Source organism: Pogona vitticeps, chromosome 3 (genome assembly GCF_051106095.1).
Source record: "Pogona vitticeps strain Pit_001003342236 chromosome 3, PviZW2.1, whole genome shotgun sequence".
NCBI lineage: Eukaryota > Metazoa > Chordata > Lepidosauria > Squamata > Agamidae > Pogona > Pogona vitticeps.
Genome location: NC_135785.1, coordinates 4,343,837 through 4,371,428, shown reverse-complemented (window position 1 = coordinate 4,371,428; position 27,592 = coordinate 4,343,837). Strand labels below are relative to the sequence as shown.

The 27,592-nt window shown below is 43.6% G+C and overlaps 2 protein-coding genes across 2 annotated transcripts in view; one reads left to right on the top strand and one right to left on the bottom strand.

The window, feature by feature from the left end:
• The window catches only part of PSMD1 (proteasome 26S subunit, non-ATPase 1), a 122,110-nt gene that overhangs the window by 53,591 nt on the left and 40,927 nt on the right, over nt 1–27,592 (bottom strand). The window lies entirely within an intron of this gene.
• HTR2B (5-hydroxytryptamine receptor 2B) lies at nt 5,632–18,203 on the top strand. The gene is made up of 4 exons (XM_020811243.3): nt 5,632–6,016; nt 7,181–7,611; nt 14,574–14,774; nt 17,043–18,203. The coding sequence occupies exons 2-4, from the start codon at nt 7,320–7,322 to the stop codon at nt 17,930–17,932; spliced, it is 1,383 nt and encodes a 460-aa protein (XP_020666902.2). The 5' UTR covers nt 5,632–6,016; nt 7,181–7,319; the 3' UTR covers nt 17,933–18,203.

Below are 27,592 nucleotides of genomic sequence, written 5' to 3'. Positions count from 1 at the left end.
GGTTAACCAAAACCTGTTAGTGCCACGACTGTTGTCTTTGAAGACTAAAAGATTTTATTAGAGCATTAGCTTTATGGGCACAGGAAGCTCTTTATCCTGACCCAGACCATTTAGCCCAGTATTGTCGACGATGACGGTCAACAGTTCTCCATGAGTGTTCCTGATGACGGCATGAACTTTAAGAATTTATCACCGCGATGTTGCACACCAATCGCAGTTGTGTTTGGTATAGAAATGGGCGCTTCCTGCGGTTCGGCACTTTGGTGTGCTTCGGCTGATCTGACCCACAGGTGTTGCGTGGGCACCCCAGATTCTGCGCCTCACCTCCTCCCATGGCCACCTACTCAGAGGAGGAGGCAGAGCAGGAAAGTCTGTGGTGCTTCTCCTGACAAGGTGCCCATGATGGAGGCGCAGTGTGGAATCTGAGGTGCCTGTGCAACACTTGTGGACCCGATCCACCAAACTGGGCTGAACCATGATAAGTGCCCATTTGTAGTTTGTTATTATTTCATATCCTTGTAATTATAGTGGTCCCCAAACCAACTTTAACTGTCTCTCTTGTTATTTATTAAGTTTTCCACACGAATCCGAAGGCTTTGAGAATAGACTTCAACAGATGGGTAATGGACCTCAACAGATGGGAAAATTCCCATCCCAACAGATGGGAACACTCAGAAACATCTGAGCGTTCAGCCTGGAGGCAGGCGGTGCAGCATGGCCTCTCCCAATTTGAAGAGGCCCTTGTCCAGCAGGCCGAGGCAAAGAGGCAATCCAGAAACCGGCAAAATCAGGGAGCTGGACAGGGGACAGGTGGTATTTGTCTTCAGGGTGAAAGGGATTGTTGTCACTCTTGAATTGGCCTTCTCAGCCACACGAGACACTGTTTGAAGTCCTCTACTGACAGCACATTTCCATAGTCTCTTGAGACTGAAGGATGCCTAATCTAATCTACCCAATCTGATCTAATCCACAGGGTTTAGCAACCTAGCTAAACACTAACTTAAGGGGCCTACTTTTACGCTCCTTAGTTATTAGATGCAATGGAGAGTGGCTTTAAAATTTTTCAGAACAGAAAATGTAAGGGCTTTCACTCCACAAAAGAATTATCAGTTCAACATGGAAGGATGGGGAACATTTGGGCATGCACTAAAAGTGGCAGAGCACAAGAGCGAATCCTATCATGCAAGAGGCAGTTACGAACCAACACATACAGCACAAACATCCAATTTTTACTCCAGCAAGAAGTTAAGCTCCCTATGGAAAAATAGCTATTTTTCAGATGCACAGGACAGGTAATGAAAACATTCAAAACAAATGCATTTACTACAAACCATCTTCAGTGCACAAAACTCCTTGGAGAAGGAAATATGAATTTCAGTTGCCACAATTGGGTTTGAATTTTTACTTCCAAGACAGCTTTTGAAGATATTCAGTTCTTTAAAAATACCTCTGGTTTATGAATGTGAGATATTCTGCTTCTGTATCCACAATTCTAAAAGCCAAGAAATGCCCCAGTATTGCTGCACAATATTGTGCTCACACTGCCAGCAGGGGAGGAAAGGATGTTAAGCTTTGCATAGCAAAAGGAAGCCTGAATGTTGATAACATCAGTGGCAGAAGTCAAGATGTACAGCACTGGTTCCCAATGTTGGGTAAACCAGGTGTCTTTGGACTTCAATTCCCAGAAGCCTTCTCCACCTGCTGTGCTGGCTGTTACTGGAAATTGTATCCAAGGATACCTGGGTTACCCAAGGTTTGGAACCAATCGTATACAGGATACCCTCTTGTGTTTATTATCATTCACACTTGTAAAAACCAGCCATGAAAATTGTTTTGTGTTTGGATGAGAAATGGTTAACAAATGAAAAAGCTAAAAACAATATGCATACAAATATTAAAATATTCAAAAGGAACAAATAAAGTTCACTCTGAGAAATGGAAAACACCAGTAGTACTAAAAACACCGTCAAAGCAATAATGCATAACAATCCATCTAGGAATCACACCCAGGCAGCCAGTCATTGTGGAAAAACTTGCCTGAAGAGAAAGGGTTTTGCCTGCTTGCAAAAAGATAGCAAGGACGGGTCCAGGCTGGCCTCCAGTGGGAGGGAGTTCCAAAGTCTGGGAGCAGCCACAGAGAAGCCCTTATCCTGTATCCCTACCAAACGCACCTGTGAAGGTGGTGGGACTGAGAGAAAGGTCCTGATGATTTTAACACTTCTTTGGAAGGCTCTTGTTAGTAAACTGTGTAACAGTCACCACTTTTCCCTTCTGAAAGGCCTTTTTTGAGAATCACCATTTCAGCCCCTGCAGTCTGGATTCTTTCACATATTTTAAAAGCAGATGGATACAACCATTCTCTTTCAAGATAAGCAAGACTCTTCTTTTCAATTTATTTAATCTGTTTTAAATCTAAGACTATTTAGAGTCACTTGTTTCTGCACAGAGGGGAACAGTTTTACCTTTAAAAATCGTAACTCAAAAACCCTTTGCCCAAACTTCCTCAGAACAACAGCAGACAGTCTGTCTATCAAATTCATGCTTAAGTCCGGTGTCAACATTTTTGGGGGGGTTTGTTTGGGCCACCTCCATTTTTTAGAATTGCCTTGTAGAAGATTGATTTGCTGTGCTGCACAACAGCATCACTGCACTCTCATGTAGTGATAATTTAGTTTCAGAGAGCAGCATTTTCAAGCTTCCTATCCCAAGGAGGTACTTTCAATATTGCTTTGCCTGCTAACAAACTCCTATTCCTGGAAACCTCAGTTTTTAAAATGGGCATATAATAAAAGATAGGCCTGTCCTCACTTGATACTCCAGAAAGCAATTGCTAGTTCAATTACCGGACTAGAATTAAACCATCTGATCAGTCAGTGTAAGGCACTCTTCTAGATTACTGCGAGCAACCTTTCCAGCTCTCTACGTAGTACAGAATTTTGGAGCATGATCTAGATTTCACTTAGTCAAAATGGTTCTCCTGAGGAAGAGAAGCCTGCCTTTCACATGCATTTTCTAGGTCATGGTAATGGACTCTATATCCTTTAAATGCTTTAACAACTGTGTGACTCACCGGAAAGGCAGTTCTCTCCAGACTAACCCAGGATAGAATGAATGACAGTTACCACTCACAGCTCATGCAGAGCGAACTCTGCTGGTGGTCTGATTTTCATGAGGGGGGCACTACTGAGGAGCAGTAAATTCTCAACTATTTCAATGCATTTTTATCACCATGGGAGAGGTGCCATTTATATTTTCTGCTTGAGGGTGCCAGCGTGTGACAGGTGGTTTTTAATTTCATTGTCGGATTATACACTCAAACCAATCAACTTTCTATCATTTCAGGCCAGCTGGAAGACAAGACACAGACGTGATACCCATTTCCAACAGCTTCATTTGTACTGAGAGACAGATAAAGTGATATTTCCCACTCTGTGGTGCAAAAGATGATTCCAAAAATTTGTCTACAAAAGAAGTCATTAAAATACTTCCGCCTAACTTAGTTCTTTACTTCACACAGCTTCCCACAACCTGGTACCGCCCCCCATAATATGTTTCACTAGAACTGCAGATATTCTCTCTCTCTCTCTCTCTCTCTCTCTCTCTCTCTCTGTGTGTGTGTGTGTGTGTGTGTGTGTGTGTTTGTGTGTGTGTGTGTGTGTGTGTCCCCGTCTGTCCGTGTCTGTGATATTAATCAGGGCATCTCCAAACATCAAAGTACTAAACAACTGAATTGCAGGGCAATGTCTTAAGCTCAATACTAAGCCAACATACCAGATAAAGAATTCTTCGGAACTTAATTTTGGTAAAAGCACTAAGTAATAATGCACCAAAAGAATACTCAGAAAAATAAATGAGTCAAAAAGGAAGGGGGGGGGGACACAGAGAACAAACTGTTTTGCTCTGTGTGAGCTTTTGTGCATCAAAACACACTTCCTCGGGCATAGAGAATGTATGTTGTTTCAAAACCTACAGGCTGGTCCAGTGATTCTGGAGTATGCCAACACAGCACCTGCCAGCTTCGTTGCCCTTTTAACTGCCATGGCTTTATCCCACAGAAATCTGGGATTTCTAGCTTTGGGTATACATTACAGTGGGATTCTCTGCTTGATAGCGCTAGTGGTGCAATTCTGGAAAGTGGGTTGGATCACCTAGCATATCACTAAACTGCACAGAGTGGTAGTTTATTTGACTTGTCAGCGCTGTAGACAAGTCAAACAAACAAACAAACAAACAAACAAACAAACAAAGGACCCATTCCAGGACTCCACAAGATGGAACCATGACAATTACAGCACCATTGAATTAATAGAACGGCAGATCCTTTTCTAGTTTGTCTTCCTTCTTATCCAAAGGGCTCAAGTCTGGCGGAAGCGTTCGTTGTTGTACTGTAGGTCAATGCCTCCCGGAGAAAGGTGCCTGTAGCATTCCTACAAGCAGGAGACAAAGGAAACAGCCTTTCCCTTCCCCACCTGTCCCAACATGCATTGGCTCTGAATGGGGAGCCTGCTATGCAGCCACATCTGGACCAAGAGTTGCTGGTAGTTAAGTAAAGTGACTTTTTTTGAATGACAATATTCACAAGCCTTTAAGTAATAGAACCCCAGACAGTGCGCCATCTAAAAAGCTTTTTCCCCCCCAAGCTCGGTGACAAGCCAGATACACCGCCTGAGTTTGTCTAATCCTTGAAACCTGTAGCCAGTCAACCTATCTTCTTGGAGTGAATTCCATTAATTGTCATGATCTATTACGCTGTACAAATAACATTATATGACATACTGCCTCAAGTAACCGGTAGGGGACATACCACCAGTTTCCGTAACCCCACATTTAGGAATCACTACAATGGATCCCGCTCCCAGCTGGTTGAACTAGAGCAGCTGCTGGCAATGTTTGCAGAACATCACTGATCAGCGTTAAGCCCTACGTTTATGATACATCAAGCAGGCCACACAGCAGCACATCTGCTGGAAAGGGGGTCCTCAAAGGCCTAGAAAGCTTGGTCGACTTCCTTGCTCCCAAAGAACGCTGCTTACGACGAGCTTCCCAGCATAATGCATACAATAACACCCCTAGATTCTGGTGCTCTGATCATATCCCAAAGGCACAAACAATGTTGGGTACGCCACCCTCTCTCAACTTCAACTCTCCATCTGTAGAGTTGAAGCTCATCCAACAGCACTGCTGGGAAGATTAATAAAATAAGGATTAGACACCTCCTTGAGCACCAAAAGTTGATTACCGATAAAGCTGAGCATGTTAATGTCATACATTGACGCTCTCTCTAAATTTATGGTTCTGCTACCACTAAGGAGTGCTTTACGTCTGGATACAAATATATGGCCAGTGATTGGGGGGGGGGGGGAGAGATAAATTATTACAACTATCTAGTTAGAAGAATGGCCAATTTACCGGATCATCTCATTTAGAGTTCAGGGCGAGGGCTATGCGCTGCATGTTTGGAACGCTGGGTGGAAAAAAGAGGGAAATAACCTTTTGTGGCTCTATTCCAGATGCAAGAAAAGAAAACCAAGGGGAGTGAGAATCACTGCTCATTTGTTACCTCTTTTTTTCAAACACTGAAGCTGTAACGCTGGAATGAGTCAATCAGCGGATGATACTGGTTTAGCTGACGAACGAAGGAGCGCAGAAGAAGCTGCTCAGACAGAGAAATGTAGAGGAAGGACTGGGGCGCACTCAAGGGATGCATTAAGTATGTAAAATTACCAAAAGAAATGATAGCAGCAAGACAAAGAGAGCGAAGCATGAATTCCAAGCCATTCTCCGGCTCTACCTAATAACAAGAAGAACCCAAAGGCTCAAACATAAAGCAAAGCCGATCGTGTTCGAAGCGATAATTGCGAGAGTGCATGGCTAGCCTGGAAGAAAGCAAAGCAACGGGCAGACAATGTTCTAAAAATCCATAAGTGACAAATCAAGAACACAAACGCTTGGGAGAAATGTGTCCTGTGCAACTGCTAAGAGAATTCTGAAATCCGAGGAAGTGGCAAAAGTCAAGGTAAGATGCTGGTCATTTCCAAACTACTGCAAGTATAACTAGGGCTGAGAGAGAGTGAGGATTCTCACATATTTTATGTATTAAAAGAGCTCTAATATAAACAAGTCAAAAAATGGGAGTCCAAAGGGCAATTTTCATGTGTCTGCTCATTAAAGGAAAGATGGATAAAGGTTTCCCTGCATTCAGTGTTAAAGTGGCTACTACTCAAGAATTCAAACTAAAATTTCAGAGGTCATTACGTTCTCCATTTAATTAAACAGGTGGTCCTTTCCCAAATAGTTCTAGATAGCAATTTCTATCTAGAAATTCCCAGTAATTGCTATGTACTGTGTTTCCCCGAAAATAAGACAAGGTCTTATATTAATTTTTTGCTGCAAAAAACCACATTAGGGCTTATTTTCAGGGGATGTTGTTTTTTTCATGTACAATCTACATTTATGTAAATACAGTACAGTCATGTCATCATTTTCTGGTTGCTGCACAATGGTGGAGAGCGGGGTTTCACTGAACTGGGGCTTATTTTTGGGGTAGGGCTTATATGACGAGCATCCTGAAAAATCCTACTAGGGCTTATTTTCAAATTAGGGTTTATTTTCTGGGAAACAGGGTAATAAGTTTAAGACAGATATAGATCACATTAAATTCAATAGGGGTTACTTTTAATTATACAAAAGACCATAGATTAGCTTGATTAAAATTACCTTCAAGTGTTTGTCATTTTTAAAAACATGCTTGCTACTCAGAAGAAAAAGAAGAAACCCACAATGAAATAGCATCTCTAGAGCTGTCTGCAACTCCTCATTCCCATTTCAAGGTTGAGTTTTTGTAGCATTACAGGCTGCAATGATCAAACTCGGAGTGATATGTTTTCTATAAATCAGTTTGTCCCATCTTCACATTCATTGTAACAATTCCAGAACATCCATTTAAAAGAGAGAGAGAGAGAGAGATGAAATGCAGATGTTATTTTGTCTATGAAGAACCCTTCAAAATAAATTCTTAGAATATAAGAGGTGGTGTGCAAGGACATAAGGGGCTAATTTTCTGTCCCAATCAACAGCACTTCTTTTCTGCACTCTCCTCTTGCAAGATTAGCCTGATTGCTGGGATTTATAGCTAGAGATGCATCCAAGTTAACATGCTCCTTTTCACACTATTTTGCAGGCACTCAAGGAGGAAAATAAAGGAAATGTGTGAACAGAGCATAACCACTTGTAGCAGCTGATGAACACTGTACAATGCTGATCTTTAATCAGGATCATAGCCAGCAGGAGGCGAAAACTAATTTCCTAGACTTTAAAAAATGCCTGGGCAACACACGATCTCTGAAGACATTCCACTGGGCTCCAAGATGCCTCTGAACACATCTGACAATGGATCTATGCAACCAGTTTCTGGCACCCTGCGCTGGGCGGCTCTGCTCATGTTGATGGTCATCATACCCACCATTGGGGGTAACATTCTCGTCATCCTGGCCGTCTCGTTGGAAAAAAAGTTGCAATACGCCACCAATTATTTTCTCATGTCTCTGGCCGTGGCTGATTTACTGGTTGGTCTGTTTGTGATGCCACTAGCCCTTCTCACCATATTGTACGGTAAGTAGTGGACTTTCTCAATCTCTTAAGAAAGAAATTATTTTAGATGCGTCCCTGTGTGCACTTAATGCACTAACCCCATTAAGAGCTTTCTGATGCCTTCCGCCCTTTGCCAAAAGCAAATTAAAACAATCTCCCCTCTTCTCAACGTGTGTCCTAGTAAAGCAGAAATGTAGGGAGGGAATTACAGAATGCCAAACTGAAACAGCCGTCTACAAGGCAGAAGCTCCTCTGCTCTGCTATATGCAGACGCGACTATTTCTGTGTTTCAATGACAACCTACAAAATTCCCATAAAAACAAGGAGTCTCTAACATTTCTAAGCTTGATAGGAGCCTGCCCTGGTCACCACCAACGATCCACATTCCACCGGTCTGACACTCACACATGCTCATCGTTTCGCGGCCATAAAATGCTGTGATTCATCAAAAGGTCCATCTGTGTGATGTAAGAGACGGACGTTGTAATTTGGTTTCACCCCAAGGAAATAAAAAAAAAATCCCCCTTTTTTCCCTTTCATTTTCTGTGTTTCTTTTTGGCCATTGTGAAATGCTTTTTGACAACTAGTCCAAGTTGACCTCTGATTTTACGAAAGACATTAGTCTCGCTACTTGAGTGGAATTCAGTTAACACTGCAATGGGGAATTTTCAGGTACATCTCACCCACTCCGAACTTAAAAATATTTCTTTTTGGCTAGTTCCAAGAAGATGGATCTAGAATCAGGTGGTTTAAGAAAGTTTTAGTGGCAACTGTTCAAATATTCTGCCAGGACACTGGAAAATGAATAAACCCACCAAGTCTTTCTCTCCTGAAAATATTTTGAGTTAACACCAACACTGGCCTGTTTTTTTTTTAAAACCATCCAAAGAGCTCTGTAGTGGAGGCTAGTACTGTGTTCAAATCCCCAGATTTACAGGAGTTAAGGTGAGCCAAGAGAAGGGGGCTTGTGAGTTTATGACAGAGGCAAGAGCTGCCGTAAAAAAGCTTTCTGATCCGTAACTTAAAGACTCTAAATTACTACGCTAACCAAGGGAGGGATCATGCAGTTAGCCAGTGACGACCCCCACCCACTCTTTGATGAAGCAAGACAAATAAATTCTGCGTAAAATGGGCCACTACTGTCATGCCCTCTTTTGCTAACAGCCCACCTGAATTACAGAGGCTGGGTTCACTGTACATATGTATTTTCTCGTTGCCATCTCACTCAAGGTATATGGGCATAGTTATTCTTTTGAACCAGAAGTGCCTTGCTAACGGGCCAGCGGTCAAGCGTGCTTGGGTATTCCGAGAGTTGTAGCCCAAAACAGCAACTTTCCCATCTCTGTGATTGCTTCAACTATATGTAGTACAAAAAGAGAGAGAGAGAGAGAGCCATTCTCCCATTTTATGCCTGCTTCAAATAACAACTGGTGGCCGAGCAGTCATTCTAAACCAAAGGTTCCCAACCCTGGGTCCCCAGATGATTTTTGTACTAAAACTTCCAGAAGCCTCTACCATGAGCTGAGCTGGCCAGGATTTCTGGGAGTTGTAGTCCAAGAACATCTGGGGACCCAAAGCTGGGAAGCAGAGCTCTGAACAAAATTTATTTATTTAGAATATTTTTACCCTGCCTTTCTCCTTAAAAAGGACTCAAGGCAGCTTACATCATTGAAAGGACAATATTTAAAAGCTAAAAACCGTAAGTATACAAAGATTTTAAAAAGATTAAACAACTATTATATTAAAAACGGTAAATAAAATCGATACTAAAAACACACTGGAAAGCGAGAGAGCACAACAATCTGTTCAAAAACCCATCTCGGACCATCAATCACTCAGGGAAAGCTTGCCTGAAGAGAGATGTCTTGGCTTGCTTGTGGAAGGCCAACAAACATGGGGCCAGGCTGGCCTCCAGTGGGAGGGAGTTCCAAAATCTAGGAGCAGCCACAGAGGAGTCCCTCACCCGAGTCCTCACCAACTGCCCCTGTGAAGGTGGTGGAACCGAGAGAAAGATAGGGATCCACTTATGGAGTGGCTCCCCAATGACCCCAAGATGTTGTGAGCTAAAAACGTTTTCTTCAAAGCTGCTTTCCTTTTAGCTGGAAACTACATTATATTTATAGGCTAAAATTCTGTTCCTCTTTTTAGTAACTAGTGCAGGCCAACTGAATCAACAGAATTTACAGAGGAGTAGACTCACCAAATCACTGACTGAATGGACCTACTTCAGTTGCAATTTGGTATGGCCAGCAATAGGACTTCATCTATAGTACTGAAGAAGCTTTTAAAATTTTGGGCAGTTCACTATGATCAAGTCTTTCAGACAATAGTTTTCACACTTTAATCAAGCTGACAAGTGATTCTGCAGTAAACGTTGCAGCATCGCATACACAAGCTAAGAATTTAGGATGAGAAGACCATACAAAGCCATTAGTCACCAGCAGCATTAAAAAAAAACTGCAGGCACTCAAGTCTGCATTTTTCTAAGCTTTCTAGCATTTCTTGACTTTCTACTCTCTTGTTTTGTTTTGCCCTTGCTATATAATCTGCCCATTAATCAACGGTTACAAGGGGATCTACATAAAATTTAAAAAGACACTAGGAATTTTAATTTTAGAATGCATCTTTTATGTTGCAAAATGTTAAAACACGAAAGAAGTTGGACATTATAATTAAAGAGTTGTGGTGAAGTTATTTCCAGGTACTTTGGACACACAGACAACCTAAGAGCAGAATTTGCTTCCATAAAAAAAGTCCATTTGGCAGCAAAAGCCAAGTATTTTTCTTTTTCTTCCTACTGAGCAACTGCTTAGAAAACATTTACAGAAAGTTCACACTAGGATCAAAAAGCCTGGAGTTAGCAGACTGAAGAAAGGACTAGTAATCCCTTAAAATTTCATTAGTCACAATATTGTTTAAATAAAGTGTCATCAGTGCTAAAGTCAAGCCCTTATGAGCCATCAGTGTTTCCACAACTGTACAGAATCTCAACACACAACACCAATATTGTTCCTTTGATTTCTGACATTTATGGGGGGGATCTTAGAGAGGAAATGTTTGAACTATTTGAAACAGGGGAATCTTAAGATCTTATGTGCCTCTGGAACAGTGTTTTTAAAGCCATTCTCAGGGACCCCAAACTGAGGAGTTTCAGAAGGATACCAAGAGCTCCTTGATAAGAAAGTTGGCCAATAGTTGGGTGAGCTTCCATCCAAGACATCTTGTCCATCCCTGTTTTATGGGAAGGACAATAAGGCCTCATGATTCTGAGAGTTACTTGACTTCTAATCAGAACCCCTAGATCTACCCAGAACTTAGAATAACATTTTTTAAAAAAATTTCATCTCCATCAAACACCTTTACCCCTAGGTTGATCATCACTCCAGTCAAGGAAACTAAAGCCACGTCTTCTCTTAACCAGGCTTCACTTCTATAGTCACTTTCAAATTCCAACAAGCAACCACAATTAATACTGATATGGCATTTAAATCAGATGGTGAGGCTGAGGAGGGAACATGGAGTTTGTCAAAGCTGGTATGTTTATAGCCAAGGTGACATTTACACTGGGGACTTGCTTGGTCTGTAGCTCAGTGTCAGACAACTGCTTAACCAACTCACCTTGGCAGGTAGGCCTGCCTCCTGTAATTTCAGCTATTATCTAGTAAAGTGATCCTAAATGATTCCCATTTTCCTGAGAGGCCACAACAAGAAACTTCTACACTTAAAATTATAGCTAGCCACCTGCTCTATAGGTAAAGGTAAAGGCTCCCCTTGACATTTAGTCCAGTCGTGTCCAACTCTAGAGCGCAGTGTTCATCCCCGTTTCCAAGCCGTAGAGCCAGCGTTTGTCCAAATACAGTTTCTGTGGTCACGTGGCCAGCACGATTAGACATGGAACACCGTGACCTTCCCACTGAGGTGGTACCTATTTATCGACTAGCATTTTTACATGCTTTCGAACGGCTAGGTTGGCAGGAGCTGGGACAAGCGACGGGAGATCACTCCATCGTGTGGATTCGATCTTATGAAAGCGGGTCTTCGGACCCTGCAGCACAGAGGCTTCTGCGGTTTAACCCGCAGCGCCACCACGTCCCTTTTCCTGCTCTATAGCCTACTATTGAACACAAAAAAGAAAACAGAACTTTTGTGGGGTGCATCGGGATTATTTTTTTTAAATAAAAGTGCATTTTTGGATATACACAGAGAAAGTCTGTTTTGAACCAGTGTGAAAATCCCATTCCTCAAAGGACTTAGCAGATGGAGATGGCATCTAACAAGCAGTGCATAAAAGCAGAGGGAACACTGAATCATTCATTCAAAATCTAGGCATCGTCCTTTTTCTTAACATATAAAGCATACACCTGCCTGCATAAAGGCCACATTTTAAGGCACAGAAAAATTGCCAGCTCGACTAGACAGAACCTTAGAGTTTCAAACATACCATTTTAATTGGTTACTGAAAGTCTTTATTTCTTCTGGCGCAAGAGGGAAAGAGAAGTTGTTAAAACCCAATAAATTCAAGAAAAGCTTTAAAAGGGACTGCTTGACAGTCTGCCATGCACTCAGTACACTGTCCTTATCCTATGTTATTTCAGACACTATCTACTACTCTTTTTCCAAAAAAAGAGAGTGCTTTTGATTGGTGCTCCCAAACTTGTAAAACGGAGTAAGCCCTTGGCTTTACAACTGCCGAGAGCTGCCTGAGGAATAGCTGCCACACAGCGCTGTGTTGCGAGTCAACAAATTCCAACACAGAAACCACAAGAGACACTCATGTAGGAACAGTTTTAATGCATTACCATCCCAACAGTGTGAGCATCTACATGGAAAATTGGAGAGAAGGGAGATAAAAGGGGGGATAAAAGACATTTGAAATCTTTCATTGCTCCGGATTTCTCAAGATAAACTGCCTCCCCCATAAGAAACACATTAATATCAGTATCAGCCGGAAACTTGCCCCGCGCTCCTTTAGAAGATTGGTCTTGAATATTCCAGATGAAAATAAGACACCCCAATCAGTCTCTGATATATTAACTCTCTGTGTGAAAGAATGGTTGCAGCAACGGAAGAGTGTCCAGCTGTGTTGTGCATTGCAATAACAGATTCCTTTTTTTTCATCCATGTTTATGTCAACTATCTCTCTAGGGAAAAAAGCCCATGGCGGCCTTCCCTAACCCGGTGCCCTGCAGGTGCATCAGGCTCCAACCCCCATGCCTTCACGGCCAGCCTAGGCCTCACATCTGGAGAGTGCCAGAATGAGGAAGGCTGCCCCAGGGACTGCATAGGGCAGTGGTTCTTGAGCTTGGGTTACTCATGTGTTTTTGAACTACAACTCCCAGAAACCCCAGCCAGCACAGCTGGTGGTGAAGGTTTCTGGGACTTGCAATCCAAAAACACCTGAGTAACCCAAGGTTAAGAACCAATGGCATAGGGCACCAATGGGAGAGTCATTCAAACACACCCAGGATTTGGTACCCATATGTGGGGATGAACAGGTTTAGCAGAGGACTTTAACCTTCTTCACTCATAACTTTTAGATATGGAAGTAATCCAGACATAAGCCAGTTTTTTTAAAATAGCTTCTTTCCTCTTGGTTTGACTGTTGCGGTCAGGCAGGAGCAGACTGTCTCAGGTAGGGTTTTCTTGGCGCCAGGGTCCAAACCTCCTCATTTCAGCCACATAGACCCAAATGTCTGCCGCTGCTTATTTGTTTTAGAACTTGGCTTTTCTTTGAAGAACTTGTAGAAGCGCAGCATTTCCCAGTTACAAACATGCTTCTTTTGATCACCCATGTAATCACAACACGTTCCGGAGAACACACACACACACGGGGGCCTCCCCGCCCTGTAAGATGCATCCATTCTTCTGGGATGGCATCTGCCAGGAGCTGCATCTTGATAGCGAGAGGACAGCAAGCCAGGAATGAGTGAGGTCAGAGCCAGCCCTGTGCTTCCTAACATCAGCCCTGCTGTTTTTCTCTTTTCCTCTGTCCACCCACGCAGGCACACCCTCCTCCCATGCGCACAAAGCATGCTTCCTTCATATGCTCATTCTCTCTCTCTCTCTCTCTCTCTCTCTCTCTCTCTCTCACACACACACACACACACACTGTACTTCACTCTGATGGACCCAGCTCTCATATCACTCCTAAGGGACACCTCTGGAAATTTTAAATTCACACTCTTCTCCCCTGACATAAACATTAGCACTCAAGCAGTCAACACCGAGGCATAATAGCTCAATTTGTTTCAAACACACACAGCTCTGTATAGTGGCGGTTCTAGGTTAGCATGGTATCTAGTATACTTTGATAAAACAGGCTTCTCTGTCTGGCATAGAAACTCGTGGGACATCCTGTCCTATTAGTTCAAACACTCTCTGGGTGGTCCACAACAAAGTGAATCATCGTTAGGACAAAAAAGCTAAATCAGACAGATGGGGAATATCATGTCCTGCTACTTTTACTATCAGGTATCTCAGTGTGGTTTAGTGGATAGAGTAATAGACTAGGAATCTGGAGAACAGGGTTTGAAAACCCACTGGGTCATGGACACTCACGGAGGGAGTGGAACCAGTAAAATGACTCCTTAAATATCTCATGTACCCTGAAAGCCCTATTGTTGTTTGGTCATGTCCGACTCTTCGTGACCCCATGGACCAGAGCACACCAGGCCCTCCTGTCTTCCACTGCCTCCCAGAGTTGGGTCAAAGTCATGTTGGTCTCTTCGATGACCCTGTTCAACCATCTCGTCCTTTGTCGTCCCCTTCTATAGGGTTGCTATAAGTCGGTTCTGACTTCACAGCACAGAGAACAGACATTTACTTTCACCTTGATTTGAGATCACTTTTCAAATTGGATGCCTGATGAATGAATCAGGGACCTTCTTTAATGCTGCAGCCCCAGTAAAAGGAGCTCCCGCAGGGCACGCTATCGGCTCCAGCACCCCAAGGGAAGATTCTGATTCTTGACTACTGTTTTTCAGAGATGACGTGGCCTCTCCCGCGGGACCTGTGCCCTGTCTGGCTGTTCCTTGATGTCCTCTTTTCCACAGCCTCCATCATGCATCTCTGCGCCATCTCGCTAGACCGTTACATCGCCATAAAAAAGCCCATCCAAGCTAGTCAGTACAACTCGAGGGCGACAACACTTATCAAAATAACAGTGGTGTGGCTGATCTCCATAGGTATGTAGCGAAGCTTAAAAGGACAGCATGTGGTTCGTTTGCTCATCGATTTAAAGGGGAAAGAAGCAATATTGCACAAAGCAGAGCAGCTTGGGCAGTGGGAGGCAGCAAGGGTTTTCTAGCGCCAAAATCAGAACTCCCAAGCGCAGGAAAGTTCAGATTTTGGCAGCTCAGACTTTAGACCGCAGACTTTTTAGTGGGAAAGAATCTGGCCTCACTCCAACCTGACAGGGTCTAAAAACGGAGTGAATGAGGCAAGCTGATTGTAAGGGTCCACCTGGAGCTACCCAGCACAAAGAAATGGCAGAAGGGGAGGGAGATGGGGGGAATTTCTTAGTAAAGATGTAAAGGAAGAGGGGAAGCTATGCGTGTTTTGACAGAAGTGCACAAAGCAGAACGGCCTAATAATGAATGGGATGCAGAATAATGGGTTATCTTAAATTTTTCCCTGGGATTCTGAGCTCTCTGCAGACAGTACATTGCCCATTGTTAATGTCTAATAGGGTTGTGCACAAAATGTAAATTCCAGACAAGAAAATAAATGAGGGGAAGGGAAACTGAATCAAAGACTCCAAACTGCTGGCTAACAATGACTATGAAGCTAAGGAAGCAGGCACCAGAGATTAACTGTGGAGCAAGTAAGGTAAAGGGCATCCAAAACAGAGTAAAGCATAAAAATCAGCTCTACTGCAGACAATGGAAGGGTGCAACAGAATTAAAACACACACACACACACACCCTGAACATGACTTCCAACCTGACTAAATTTAAGAGGGCCTCTAGCAATCAGAGGAAACAAAAGGCAACGGTTGAAGCCAAAGAAAAGAAACAGAGAAGACACAAAACACTTTGAAAATTGCTGTTTTAAAGGGACATTAATCAAGCACGCTATAGCTTATCACCTCTTAAATTTAACTCAGTATTGTACTGGAACTTCCTCTAGTCTTCCAGGCATTCCAAAAACTGACTAGAAGAGATAAATCAGGGTAATGGAGCAGGTAGAACCTCAACTTCATCTATCAGAACACTCTTGACATTCTACCTTGAAGTCTCCAAATCCAGGGCTGGTCATCAAAGGGTGCAGGGTGCTGGCACCAGCCCATAATAATGGGCCTCTCTGAAATGCCAAGCTGCACAATGGTGGATGAATTAGTAACCACCACCAGCTGCTTGATTAACATGGAAAGTTGTCAATGATGGGCCTCCTTGCCCAGACAGAGAGATGACTTGTCATCAGTGGGTCTATGGGAATCCAAAGCATGTTCAACCTTCAAGGTTATTTGTGTGTGTGTGGTGGTGGTGGTACTAGAACTCCCAAAGGTCTCTCCTTTGTCCACATGCTCTTGACAAGAGTAGGGAAGAATGTTAAACTTTGGTTCTGGCAAATGGCACCACGCCTTGGGCTTTTTACAGTTCTTCATCTCAAAAGATCACTGTGACTTTTGCAGAGTGATATCTCTGAGCAGTAGTCTGTTTCATTTTCTGTAGTCCAGGAAGCTCCCTCTTCAACTGGGGGGGGGGGGCGCTTCTAAATATACTGCACTTTTTTCATCACCCCCTCCATTGACTGCGAACCAACAATCCAGAACAATCCCGCACTCTGAAGTCTACAATTCGTTTATTTGGACAATTTATACATTAACAACTTACTAAAGTTCCTATCCTGGTCTACACAGACCAATGCACTGCAAATTCAATGGCCACAACTCTATTATGTTAGTGTTAGTGCAACAGCATTCATTACAACAGCAAATCACCCCTAGCTGACAAGTTGCCTCCTGTATTCCTCACCCCATGTCAAGGATTCATGCAACAGTGAATACAAGTAGCAACTCGTGTTTGTCACTGCAATCTACACCACTGTCAGTGTAAAGAACTGATGGATTCTGGTCACTAAAACGGATAAAAGCTGCTAAGGGGGGGGCAGACATGTTTGTAGATTTCCCCCGTTCCTCCGATGTTCCAGCTGCCACTCAATGCCTCTGGGGTGCCCGGCAGCAGTCCATTAGCTCCTTATGGGACAGGCTTTCCTACCCAGGCCTCCACAGCTAACATCATTCACCATTCTGACTTCCGGTGGCAGGGAAAAGGGGCATGTGGGGAAGAAACATGTTTATATCTCCCCCCCCGCCCAAACTTATTTATTTATTTTATATGCCGCATTTCCCCCAACAAGGGATCCAAAGCAGCTCACAACATTAAAATTCATACGACGTCTGTTCCAGTCATCACAAAAGTCAGCTCACTGGGTTTCTCTTTCCCCTCCAGGAATTGCCATTCCCATCCCTATCCGTGGCATAGAAGATGGGGTCGAGAACTTCTCCAACTTCACCTGTGTCCTAAGCCCCGGACGTTTTGGTGACTTCATCCTCTACGGTTCCGTGGCTGCCTTCTTCATCCCTCTGGCCATCATGGTGGTGACTTATTTCCTCACTATCCGGGTGCTACGCAAGAAAGCCTACTTGATCAACAAGGCACCGCAGCGCTTGACCTGGAGTACAGTGTCCACCGTCTTCCAGAGGGATATGACTCCTGGATCATCACCAGAAAAAGTGGCCATGTTGGATGGATCGAGGAAGGACAAACCCTTGCCTAATGGGAACGAAGAACCGCTAATGCGCAGGACATCCACTGTGGGGAAGAAGTCAGTTCAGACAATCACCAATGAACAACGTGCTTCCAAAGTCCTGGGGATCGTATTCTTCCTCTTTCTGTTGATGTGGTGCCCCTTCTTCATAACCAATATCACTTCTGTACTGTGCACATCTTGTGACGAGAAATTCATCCAAAAACTTATGGAGATATTTGTTTGGATAGGATATGTTTCATCAGGTGTGAACCCACTGGTGTACACTCTTTTCAACAAGACGTTCAGAGAGGCCTTTGGCAGGTACATCACTTGCAATTACCAAACCTCAGCTCCTGGAAATGCTCTCCGGAAATGTTCCAGCAGACTCTCCTTCAGGAATTCTGTGGCCGAGAACTCAAAACTGTTTATGATGCATCATGGAATGCGCAATGGGATTAACCCTGTAATGTATCAAAGCCACAGGCTTTGTAGCTCACCAATTCAGTCCTCATCAGCCATTCTGCTTGATACCCTTCTACTTACAGAGGACGAAGTGGATAAAACAGAAGAGCAAGTCAGCTACGTATAGCTAGGTGGAAAAGACGAGCCATACCCTGAACTTATTGACAAATGCTGGTGCGTGCATGGTTTCATTCCTTATTTATACAAATCCCAATTACTGTTTCAACTCTTTGTCCTCTAAATGTGGGAGGGGGCTCCTTTTGCCCCAGACCAAATCCATGTATTGCAAATGAACACCAATTCAACACATTACAAAAAAAAAACCCTCCCACAAATATCTGAGTGCTGTAGTTACATAAATGCAGAAGTTCAAATAAATGCAGCTATGGCAACTCCCATGTCTGAGATACTGGATTTTCCCATCTCCTCTTTTCAAAAAGCACAGTCTTCTTAAGAGATCTTTACACAGTAATTGACCTAAAGCAGACAAAGCCATCCAAATACACCTCCATTTTACAAAAGATGGAAAGGCCTGAAATGCATGCAAGCTTGCAAAGTAGGGAGGCCCCTGGAAAATCATTCAATGGGTCTAATCTATTTAGGACTAACATCCCATTCAGCTTACAGTGTATACTGTATCTTACAACCATTAATTACAACGTCTCCCAACCATAAGCCATGCCACAACTTTTATTGTTACAATCTAAAACCCATACCCACTTCTCCACTTGAAAATCCAACCTAAATTAATGAAATCTTAACTGTACAATTGGAATTATGCAAAGTAGCTGCACCTATGTTGGCTTAATTCAAACCATTTATTCTGCATCTTTGTTCTTAACCAGTGATGCTCAGCTCCTCAGAAAATCATGACCTGGCACCCCCACTAATTTCAAAATCAGCTATCGTAAGATCATATAAGGAATGCTGTACTGTACCTGATCAAAAGGAAAGGTCAGCCGAGTCCATCATTGTATTTGAGCAGCGCCACACCTGATGTTTCTGAAAGTTCACTATTGGAGTTACCTTCTTTATGGTGTGGCCCAAGGAATCCCCTAGTTTAGATATAGCCCCTGCTTAATTAATAAAAGTTGCTTTTACTAAGAAAAAAAATATGTATCTCAGGATTCAGGATTCTGTATCTGCTCATCATACAGAAAGATAATGCTGAGGAACTGATGGATCTAAGACTCTGCCCGACATGATAAAGCCCTCTAACAGAAATGTATCTTAAAATCTCTCTCACACACACATGCAGACAGAAAGTGGAGTATTCCCCAGTGTACAGGGGTGATTATGACTTCAACATTATTATTTAAATACTTTCAAAATCTCCCGCAAATACAGTGGTGCCTCGCTTAACGATTGCTTCATTTAACGAAGAATTCGCTTAGCGATGGCTTTTTCGGAGCGATCTTGCACTCCGTTTAACGATGCTCCCTATGGGCTTTTTTCGCTTAGCGATGTTGGGAGCAGCCGGGCGGCGGGGCAGAAAGGCAGGAGCCGATCTGGTCTTTCTCCCCCACCATCGGGCGCAGCGCTTTGGGAGAAGCCTCCCGGTGGGGGAGAAAGACTGGATCGGCTCCTGCCTTTCTGCCCTGCCTCCCGGCTGCTCCCAAAGGGCTGTCAGGATGGTGCTTGCAGCAGCGGAGGAGGTGCCCGGTGGAGGAGAAAGGCCAGATCGGCTCCTGCCTTCTCCCCCACTGGGCACCTCCTCTGCTGCTGCAAGCACTATCGGGGCAGCCCTTTGGGAGGAGCCGGGCTGCGGGGAAGGAAGGCTGAAGCCGATCCGGTCTTTCCCCCCACCATTGGGAGCAGCGCTTTGGGAGAAGCCTCCCGGTGGGGGAAAAAGACCGGATCGGCTTCAGCCCGCCTTCTCCCAAAGGGCTGTCCCGATGGTGCTTGCAGCAGCGGAGGAGGTGCCCGGTGGGGGAGAAGGCAGGAGCCGATCTGGCATTTCTCCCCCACCGGGCACCTCCTCCGCTGCTGCAAGCACCATCGGGACAGCCCTTTGGGAGAAGGCGGGCTGAAGCCGATCCGGTCTTTTTTCCCCCACCGGGAGGCTTCTCCCAAAGCACTGGGAGGGAGAAATCAATTGGGGAACCGCGTTTCGCTTAAAGATGTTTCCTATGGCGATTTTCGCTTAAGGACGGTTTTCAATGCATCTCTATGGGAAAACGTGTTTCGCTTAGCGATGTTTTCCCATAGCGAGGCACCACTGTATGTGGCATCTAGTGTCTGTTCATGATACTGGTGTTGCAAAAAAACTGAAACACAGCTGTGGTCTGTGAATAAAGTCTTACACCAAAGTTGGATATCACAACTAACATGAGCTTTAGAGTTCCCACAAGATTCTAACAAAGTGAATTGTCAAATAAAAATGCTACCCAACCTTGATTCTGGATACTACTACTATTCCTAACTTACTTCATCCTTGAAGAAACTGCTTAGAAGTGTAGTGTAAATTCAAGTTACTCTAAACTTAAAATAATTGTATTTAGTCTTCATTACTCACCTAAATATAAATGGCAAACCGAAGGACATACAACAGAACAGATTCATAGACATCAAGACTCCAGAGAACTTATCCTACAAAGTACAGTGAGGGGAAAGCCAAATGAGCTATTTGGTTTACCGTCTGACCATCCCCCAGAGAACAGTCAGATGGTAATTCCAGCCCTGAAATTACTCTAACTACAAGTGGTGTCTGTTATTTTATGGCTCACAAAAGTGGTGGGAAAATGAAATATAGATAAGATAGCTAGACGTAGGATTGAATTCTCTAGAGTTTGTTAGAACTGAATTCTCTAGAGTTTGTTAGAACTTCCCCCCCAAGAAACCCAAGGCCCAACTTTTAAGCAGAGGAAATTTGGCTCTCAGTTAAAGTAAGGATGCTTGTGTTGTTATTGAAATCCCACAAATGTAGAAACGTAACGCTGGAAGAACCACTGACCGAAAAGACTTTTTCTTACTCATAACCTGTTATGTGCTTAATATATACGAAGTATTCTGGAGATGCATCGGTAAGGGAGACCTAAGGGACAAGCTAGAAACAGGAGGATGATGATGACCTGACACTGTCACTTCCATCTAAATGCTTTCAGTGACGCTGCCTTTAAAATAAAAACAAAAAAGACCCTAGGACACGGACATCTCACAGATTTGCCATCCCCCCCCCCTTAGCACAGTGCTATTCTTGACTGCACTTCACAGTTTATGCCTTCTGCTGAGTTAGACAGCAGATCCAAATATTCCTATCTCCCAGTGGATCTGAATTTGTAATCAAATGTGACTAAAATATCATTCACTGTGTGCTAAAATGTGCCTTACAGGATAGGATAAGGGTGGGTGGGCAGATAGGAACACATTTCAGTTTACCTTAACAGCCTGTACTGATAACTAGAATATGCCTGCCTTTCTACAATGCACAGAAAAACTTTGTGTGCTTTAGCCTGAAGGGAAAATGGGAAACTCTCAAAGGGAGTCATTTAGGGGATTCCATAATAAAAAAGGTAACAGCCTTTTAAAATTGAAGTTTCATTGCACTGTTAAAAAAAACAATTTTTACTTTTTGTTTTTTTTATTTTTATTTCACTGCACCTAGTCTAGGAAAAATTCATATGGGAAATATATAGGGGAATTCCCAACACCAGTGGCTAGCATAAAGAAGTTGAGGGTGATGGCAACAACAGCAGTGACCAACAGAGGGTGATAACGGAAAAATCCAAGGGCTGAGGTTCAAAAAGCTGCTAAGGTGGATCTAAGATGCAGGGCTAGCCCAGCAGAAGCATTCTTTACTCAATTTCAAATTGTAAACAGCACCAGGATTGGGGCGATGAAGGGACAGGTGGAAAACAAAGACCTCTTGGACTCAGAAGACCCCCCCCCCCCTTGCTTCATTGGGTTATTCTGGTTTCGTTTTTTTTTCAAGACCCGAGAGGTACTGCGACTTGGTCATCTCTTCTTGAAAATGATTAAAATATTGGCAGTTCTCTATCTTCTCCATTGGCAGTTCACTATCACTGTAGTTTTTGATGGTTCAACATCAGATCCCTTTGACATTGAAGCAGAGTGAAACAGGGCTGTGTCCTCGCGCCAACCCTGTTTGGGATCTTTTTTTGTTGTCATGCTGAAGCACGCCTTTGGAACTGCAACAGAAGGTGTCTATCTTCAGACTAGATAAAATGGAAAGCTCTTTAATCTCTCTAGACTGAGAGCAAAGATCAAAGTCCAACTGAAACGCATGCAAGACTTCCTCTTCACCGATGATGAAGCTGTTGTTGCCCACTCTGTTGAAGACCTCCAACAACTCATGAATCGCTTTAGCAAGGCCTGCCAAGACTTTGGATTAACAATCAGCCTGAAGAACTCATGAGCCAGGGTGTGGACTCACCTCCCTCTATTACCATCTCCACACAAGAATTGGAGGTTGGTCATGATTTCGTGTACCTTGGCTCAATGATCTCTGACACTCTCTCCCTAGATGTCGAGCTGGATAAACGCATTGGGAAAGCAGCTACCATGTTCTCTAGACTCACAAAGAGAGTATGGTTGAATAAGAAGTTGACGGCATAGACCAAGATCCAGGTCTATAGAGCCTGTGTCCTGAGCACACTCCTGTCCTGCAGTGAGTCCTGGACCCTTTGTGCATGGCAGGAGAGGAAGCTGAACACGTTCCATGTGCATTGTCTCCAATGCATTTTTGGTATCACCTGGCAGGACAAAGTTCCAAATAGAGTAGTCCTAGAACGAGCTGGAATTTATAGCATGTATACATTACTGAAACTGCAATGTCTACGTTGGCTTGGGCATGTCGTGAGAATGGCTGATGGTCGGATTCCAAAAAATCTCCTGGATGGAGAATCAGTGCAGGGAAATCGCCCCAGAGGGAGACCCCAGCTGCGATACAAGGAGATCTGCAAGCGGGATCTGGCGGCCTTAGGAATGGACCTCAACAGATGGGAAACCTTGACCTCTGAGTGCTCAGCCTGGAGGCAGGCAGTGCATCATGGCCTCTCCCATTTTGAAGAGACCCTTCTCCACCAGGCCAAGGCAGAGGCAGTCCCAAAACCAACCAAATCAGGGAGCTGGACAGGGGACAGACTGGATTTGTCTTCTGTGTGGAAAGGATTGTCACTCTTGAATTGGAGTTCTCAGCCACACTAGACGCTGTTCCAAGTCCTCAATACAAAGCACGTTACCATAGTCTCTCGAGACTGAAGGATGCCTAATCAATCTATCTATCTTACACAGTTCTACACGTAACTCAATATCTGCCACAGACATCAACAGATCTCGGGGTGACAAAAGTGGGAGTTAAGCATGCCAGTATTTTGTAAATTTTACAAGAACAAGTCAAATGCTTCCTGGCTGAAAAGAACTTCCCCAAAATCTGCTCCAGGGCCGTTTGGCTGCAGCCTATCAAAACGGAGACCAGCTCCAACAGATGAAATGAAACCAGGAGGGGGGAATCAGGGTCGAGAATCTATTTCGGAAGGGTTGTACACCCCAAAACCTTCACTCAGCACCTCAGAGATATTTCCACAGATCTACAAAGTAGAGGCTTCATAAAGAAAAGCAAAAGCGTGCTGCTTATATGCCGCCCCATAGCACTTCAAAGCACTCTCTGGGCGGTTTACAAGTTAATTATGCAGGCTACATATTGCCCTCCCCTCCAGCGAGCTGGGGACTCATTTTACCAACCTCAGAAGGATAGAAGGCTGAGTGAACCTTGAGCCGGCTACCTGGGATTGAACCCCAGGTCGTGAGCACAGTTTGGGATGCAGTACAACGGTTTAACCACTGCGCCACGAGGCTCTCTTCATAGCACAGTAAGCACTGCACTGATGTGTCACGTCCGCACAGCCCTATAACAAAACACCAGCATAGTAATAGCTCAGGCACATTTCACGCTTTCTGGAGCAGCAGCTTTAGAATCACTTTCATTCACAGTCTTCTCACTTGGCCCTTATAAGTGGTGGGACAGCAAACCCACAAAATCCAGCTTTCCAGCCTCGTCTTGCTTTCTGAGGTGGAAGAAGGTACCAAGGGAGACAGTAAGTTAAAATTCACACAGGAGAAGGAGAAGCAGGCATTATCCAGAAATTAAAGCAGCAGCAGCAACAACAACAAAAAAGCATCAGACTTAAAACTCTGCTCATCAAGTTTTGAACCTGAAAAGCTCTTCCCCCCCCCCTCCTTATTAGAGGAAGGCTTTGGCACAGTAAAGATACAAATACATTTTTAAAGAAACATCCCTAGCCAACAGCTCTTTCCGAGAGGTTCTTAACAGAAGCGAACGATGAGAAATTCCACATGGGTTGGCTGATGTCAGGACCTGCTACCAGTTGCAGAACACGGAAAAGCACCCTTGCAGAAGGAAAGGAGGAAGGGTTGGTGCTAATACCCTGTTTCCTCGAAAATAAGACCAAACCTGAAAATAAGCCCTAGTAGGATTTTTCAGGATGCTCATAATATAAGCCCTACCCCCAAAATAATCTCTAGTTGAGTGAAACCCCACCCTCCACCCTTGTGCAGCAACCAGAAGAAGATGACATGACTTTCTTTGAATCAATGTAGATGGTTGTACAGTACATGAAAAAAATAAAACATCTCCTGAAAATAAGCCGTAATGCGTTTTCTGGAGCAAAAATTAATATAAGACCAGGGAAACAGGGCATACTGTTTAATATTCAGATGTTCCCACCTACCTGGATCTGCCCAGGTATTGTTTGCAAAGATCTCCAATTCTACTCTCCAGAAAGATAGTTGCCATGAAGCCTGGGTGCACAGCATCCGTTGCCGTCAGCTGGACCTCATCCCTCACATCTCCTTCCCGCCAACCAGCCGGCATGACAAAAGAGTGAGGGATAAAGGTCTGGAAGTTCCAAACATGTGGACGGCCACACATTAAGGAAGGCTGTTCCACAGACAGGGGATAAGTTTCGAAATGGAAGCCACCTTCAAGAACTCTGTGAAATGTATTCGCGAAGGCTTGCACAGCCGGGATCTAATGGTTGTTGTGGGTTTTTCAGGCTCTTTAGCCGTGTTCTGAAGGTTGTTCTTCCTAAGGTTTCACCAGTCTTTGTGGCCATGAGCATCTTCAGAGGACAGGAGTCAAGACTCTGTGCTCTGGTGAAGTTTGTTCAACTATCTCAGCTAACGACACCCATCAATCACAGTGACAGATAATCTCTCCTCCTGATCACAGCAATACACCCACAACAAAAACACACTGATCACCATAATCACCCATCTCCTGAAAAGGACAAAAGTGGATCCAACAGCTATAAATACTCAACTCCCAAACAAAATGCACCAGAGCACAGAGTGCTACTCCTGTCCTCTGAAGATGCCGGCCACAAAGACTGGCAAAATGTTAGGAAGAATAACCTTCAGAACACAGCCAAAGAGCCCAAAAAATCCGCAGCAGCCAACTCTGAGTAAGGTCAAACCATGACTCAAATCTCTTCAATCACATGATGCTGCCTTAAAGGGAGTTGTGCCATTTCTGCATCAAACCAGTGAAGTCTCCTCATGACTAGCAATGCCGATTACACGAAGACTTCAGCTCTGCTGGTACCAGATCCTTTCAACTGGAAATGGTTAGGTTCTGCATGTAGCTTACTGAATCTGATTTATTTAATTTAATTTATTGAGCTACTACTCCAGGCGGTTTACATCACTGTCCCTTTTCTATCTCTCTGATCGATTCTCCCATAGTTTCAAATAAGGTTTCTTAAAGTTAGAAACATCCTATAGGCCAGAAATACAAATTTCAGAACAAACAAGCATTTTGTTATAAATACGCTCCCAACTGCTGACTCCTTCATCTTCATTTCTGTTGATGCTTCCTGGGGAGCACCACAAAAGTATCCATTAAAGAGAATTATGGAGGCTCTAGTGTATTTAAAAATTGATCAGTCAGTGAAGGAAATTAGTACGATATCCATCAGAACACTTAGCCACTAAACGCCTTCCTTTGTCCACGGAAGAGGGTGATAACATCTCAGACACATTACCTCTCAGGCAAAACTGGTAAAAGACTGTAAGAGGCTACATCGTTTGTATGTTAGGGATGGGCAATGGGGAGCTTCAAAGCCTGAAACGAAAGCATGTAGGAAACAGCAGAGCTGGCCACCATCCCTTATTCAGGGCAAAGTAGGAAAAAAAATGAGTTAATAGGGATGTCTTAGGAGAAACGGGGCACAATCAGATTACAAACCTAAAATGGAAATAGGTGACAAGCAGAGAGAAAATTCTGATTTATCAGGACCTCTTTAATCAGAAGAAATCACTGTTATGATTTACTAACAATGATTTATTCTGAATATAAAGGAGAAAGGCGGGGTAAAAATATTTTAAACCAATTCATTCATTACGGTAAATAAAAGTATTCTCGAAGGCTTTCACGGCTGGGATCTGATGGTTCTTGTAGGCTTTTCATCCAAACAGCCCCGAAAAACCAACAACAAGCAATTAAATAAAAGCTTTTCTGCCTCCTTGCTGGAAATCTCTGGGGCTTGGCATCTGAAGTTCTTTTCAAGCCTTTAGAGGAATTAATTCAGACTGAATTATGGGAATTACAAGCATCTCTCCACATTCAGGGTAACGGTGGAGCAACTTTTTATATGAGGGATAAGGAAACCTTAGGCTTCTAGGATTTGGTTTGTTTTTTAGATCCATCCAGAAACCCACCAAGCAACTCAGGTGTAAAATCAAGGCTCACGAAGCCAAATATATACTATGCTGAGGCAATAAGCACAACTGGCACATGCATCTCCCAGACGCTTTCTTGGTTTGAACAGCAGAAAGGTGCTTGAGTTGCTACCATCCCTAAACACTTAGCAGTCTCCCTTTCCTGAGGATCTACAGCAGTACCTCAGTTTACGAATTTAATGTGTTCTCGGGACGTTTCGTACTGCAAAAAAAATTCGCAAACTGAAATATAGTTTCCCATAGGAATGCATGCACAGGGGCAGCACTACAAACCTCCCAGGCACAATGCATCCCGGGGAAACTTGCTTCATATTGCGAAAAAAAAATTGTAAACCGAGGCATTATTTTCAATGGATTTTTCATTAGTAAACTGAAAATTCAGTTAATTGAGGCGTTCATAAACCGAGGTACTGCAAATCAGCCCGAGCTGCTGCAGGAGGTTGTGATCTTCTTTTCCTCCCGCTCCTGACTTAAATCATCACTTACCTATGGATTACCCAGTTGCTTCTCTTCAGTGAACTCTCTCTTTGCCAAGAAAAAAATGAATCACAACAGAACTGGATTCAATTGAGGGTTTTGTTTTCCTTAGTTGGAGTCTTTTGGTTTTATCATGAAGGGAGAATATCCATTATACTTGAAGTAAAAAAGAACTCTGCGGTAATCTGAGTTGAAGATCTACTGTCTACTGACCTCAGTCTGAATGAGCAATCCCTGCTCAGATCCCAAGACCCATCATGTCTAGCTTTCTGTTTGTAACACTGGCCAGTCAAATGGGGCGAGACAATTATAACTATGGAAGAAATGGCTTCTACCTATTTGTCCTCAGCATCTGGTACTCAGAGGTGTCCTCCTCTTATGTTACGGTATGTGCCGTCAAGTCAGAACTGACCCTAAGTAAGCGAGATATTTAAGGAATGGTTTTACCAATTCCATACTCCCAGTGAATTTCCATGTCTAAGTAGGGATTTGAACCCAGGACTCCTGGGTCTTGGTCCATCACTATCCACCTACAACATGCTGGGTATCTTCAATGAGTTAGGTATCTGGTTATGGAGCCAGGGGTTGGGAG

Excerpts from the sequence above, each read along its gene's own strand:
- HTR2B (XM_020811243.3), top strand. The coding sequence starts at position 7,320 with ATGCCTGGGCAACACACGATCTCTGAAGACATTCCACTGGGCTCCAAG. Across the intron at positions 7,612-14,573 it reads CCTTCTCACCATATTGTACG|AGATGACGTGGCCTCTCCCG; the intron begins GTAAGTAGTGGA and ends ACTGTTTTTCAG. Across the intron at positions 14,775-17,042 it reads GGTGTGGCTGATCTCCATAG|GAATTGCCATTCCCATCCCT; the intron begins GTATGTAGCGAA and ends TTTCCCCTCCAG.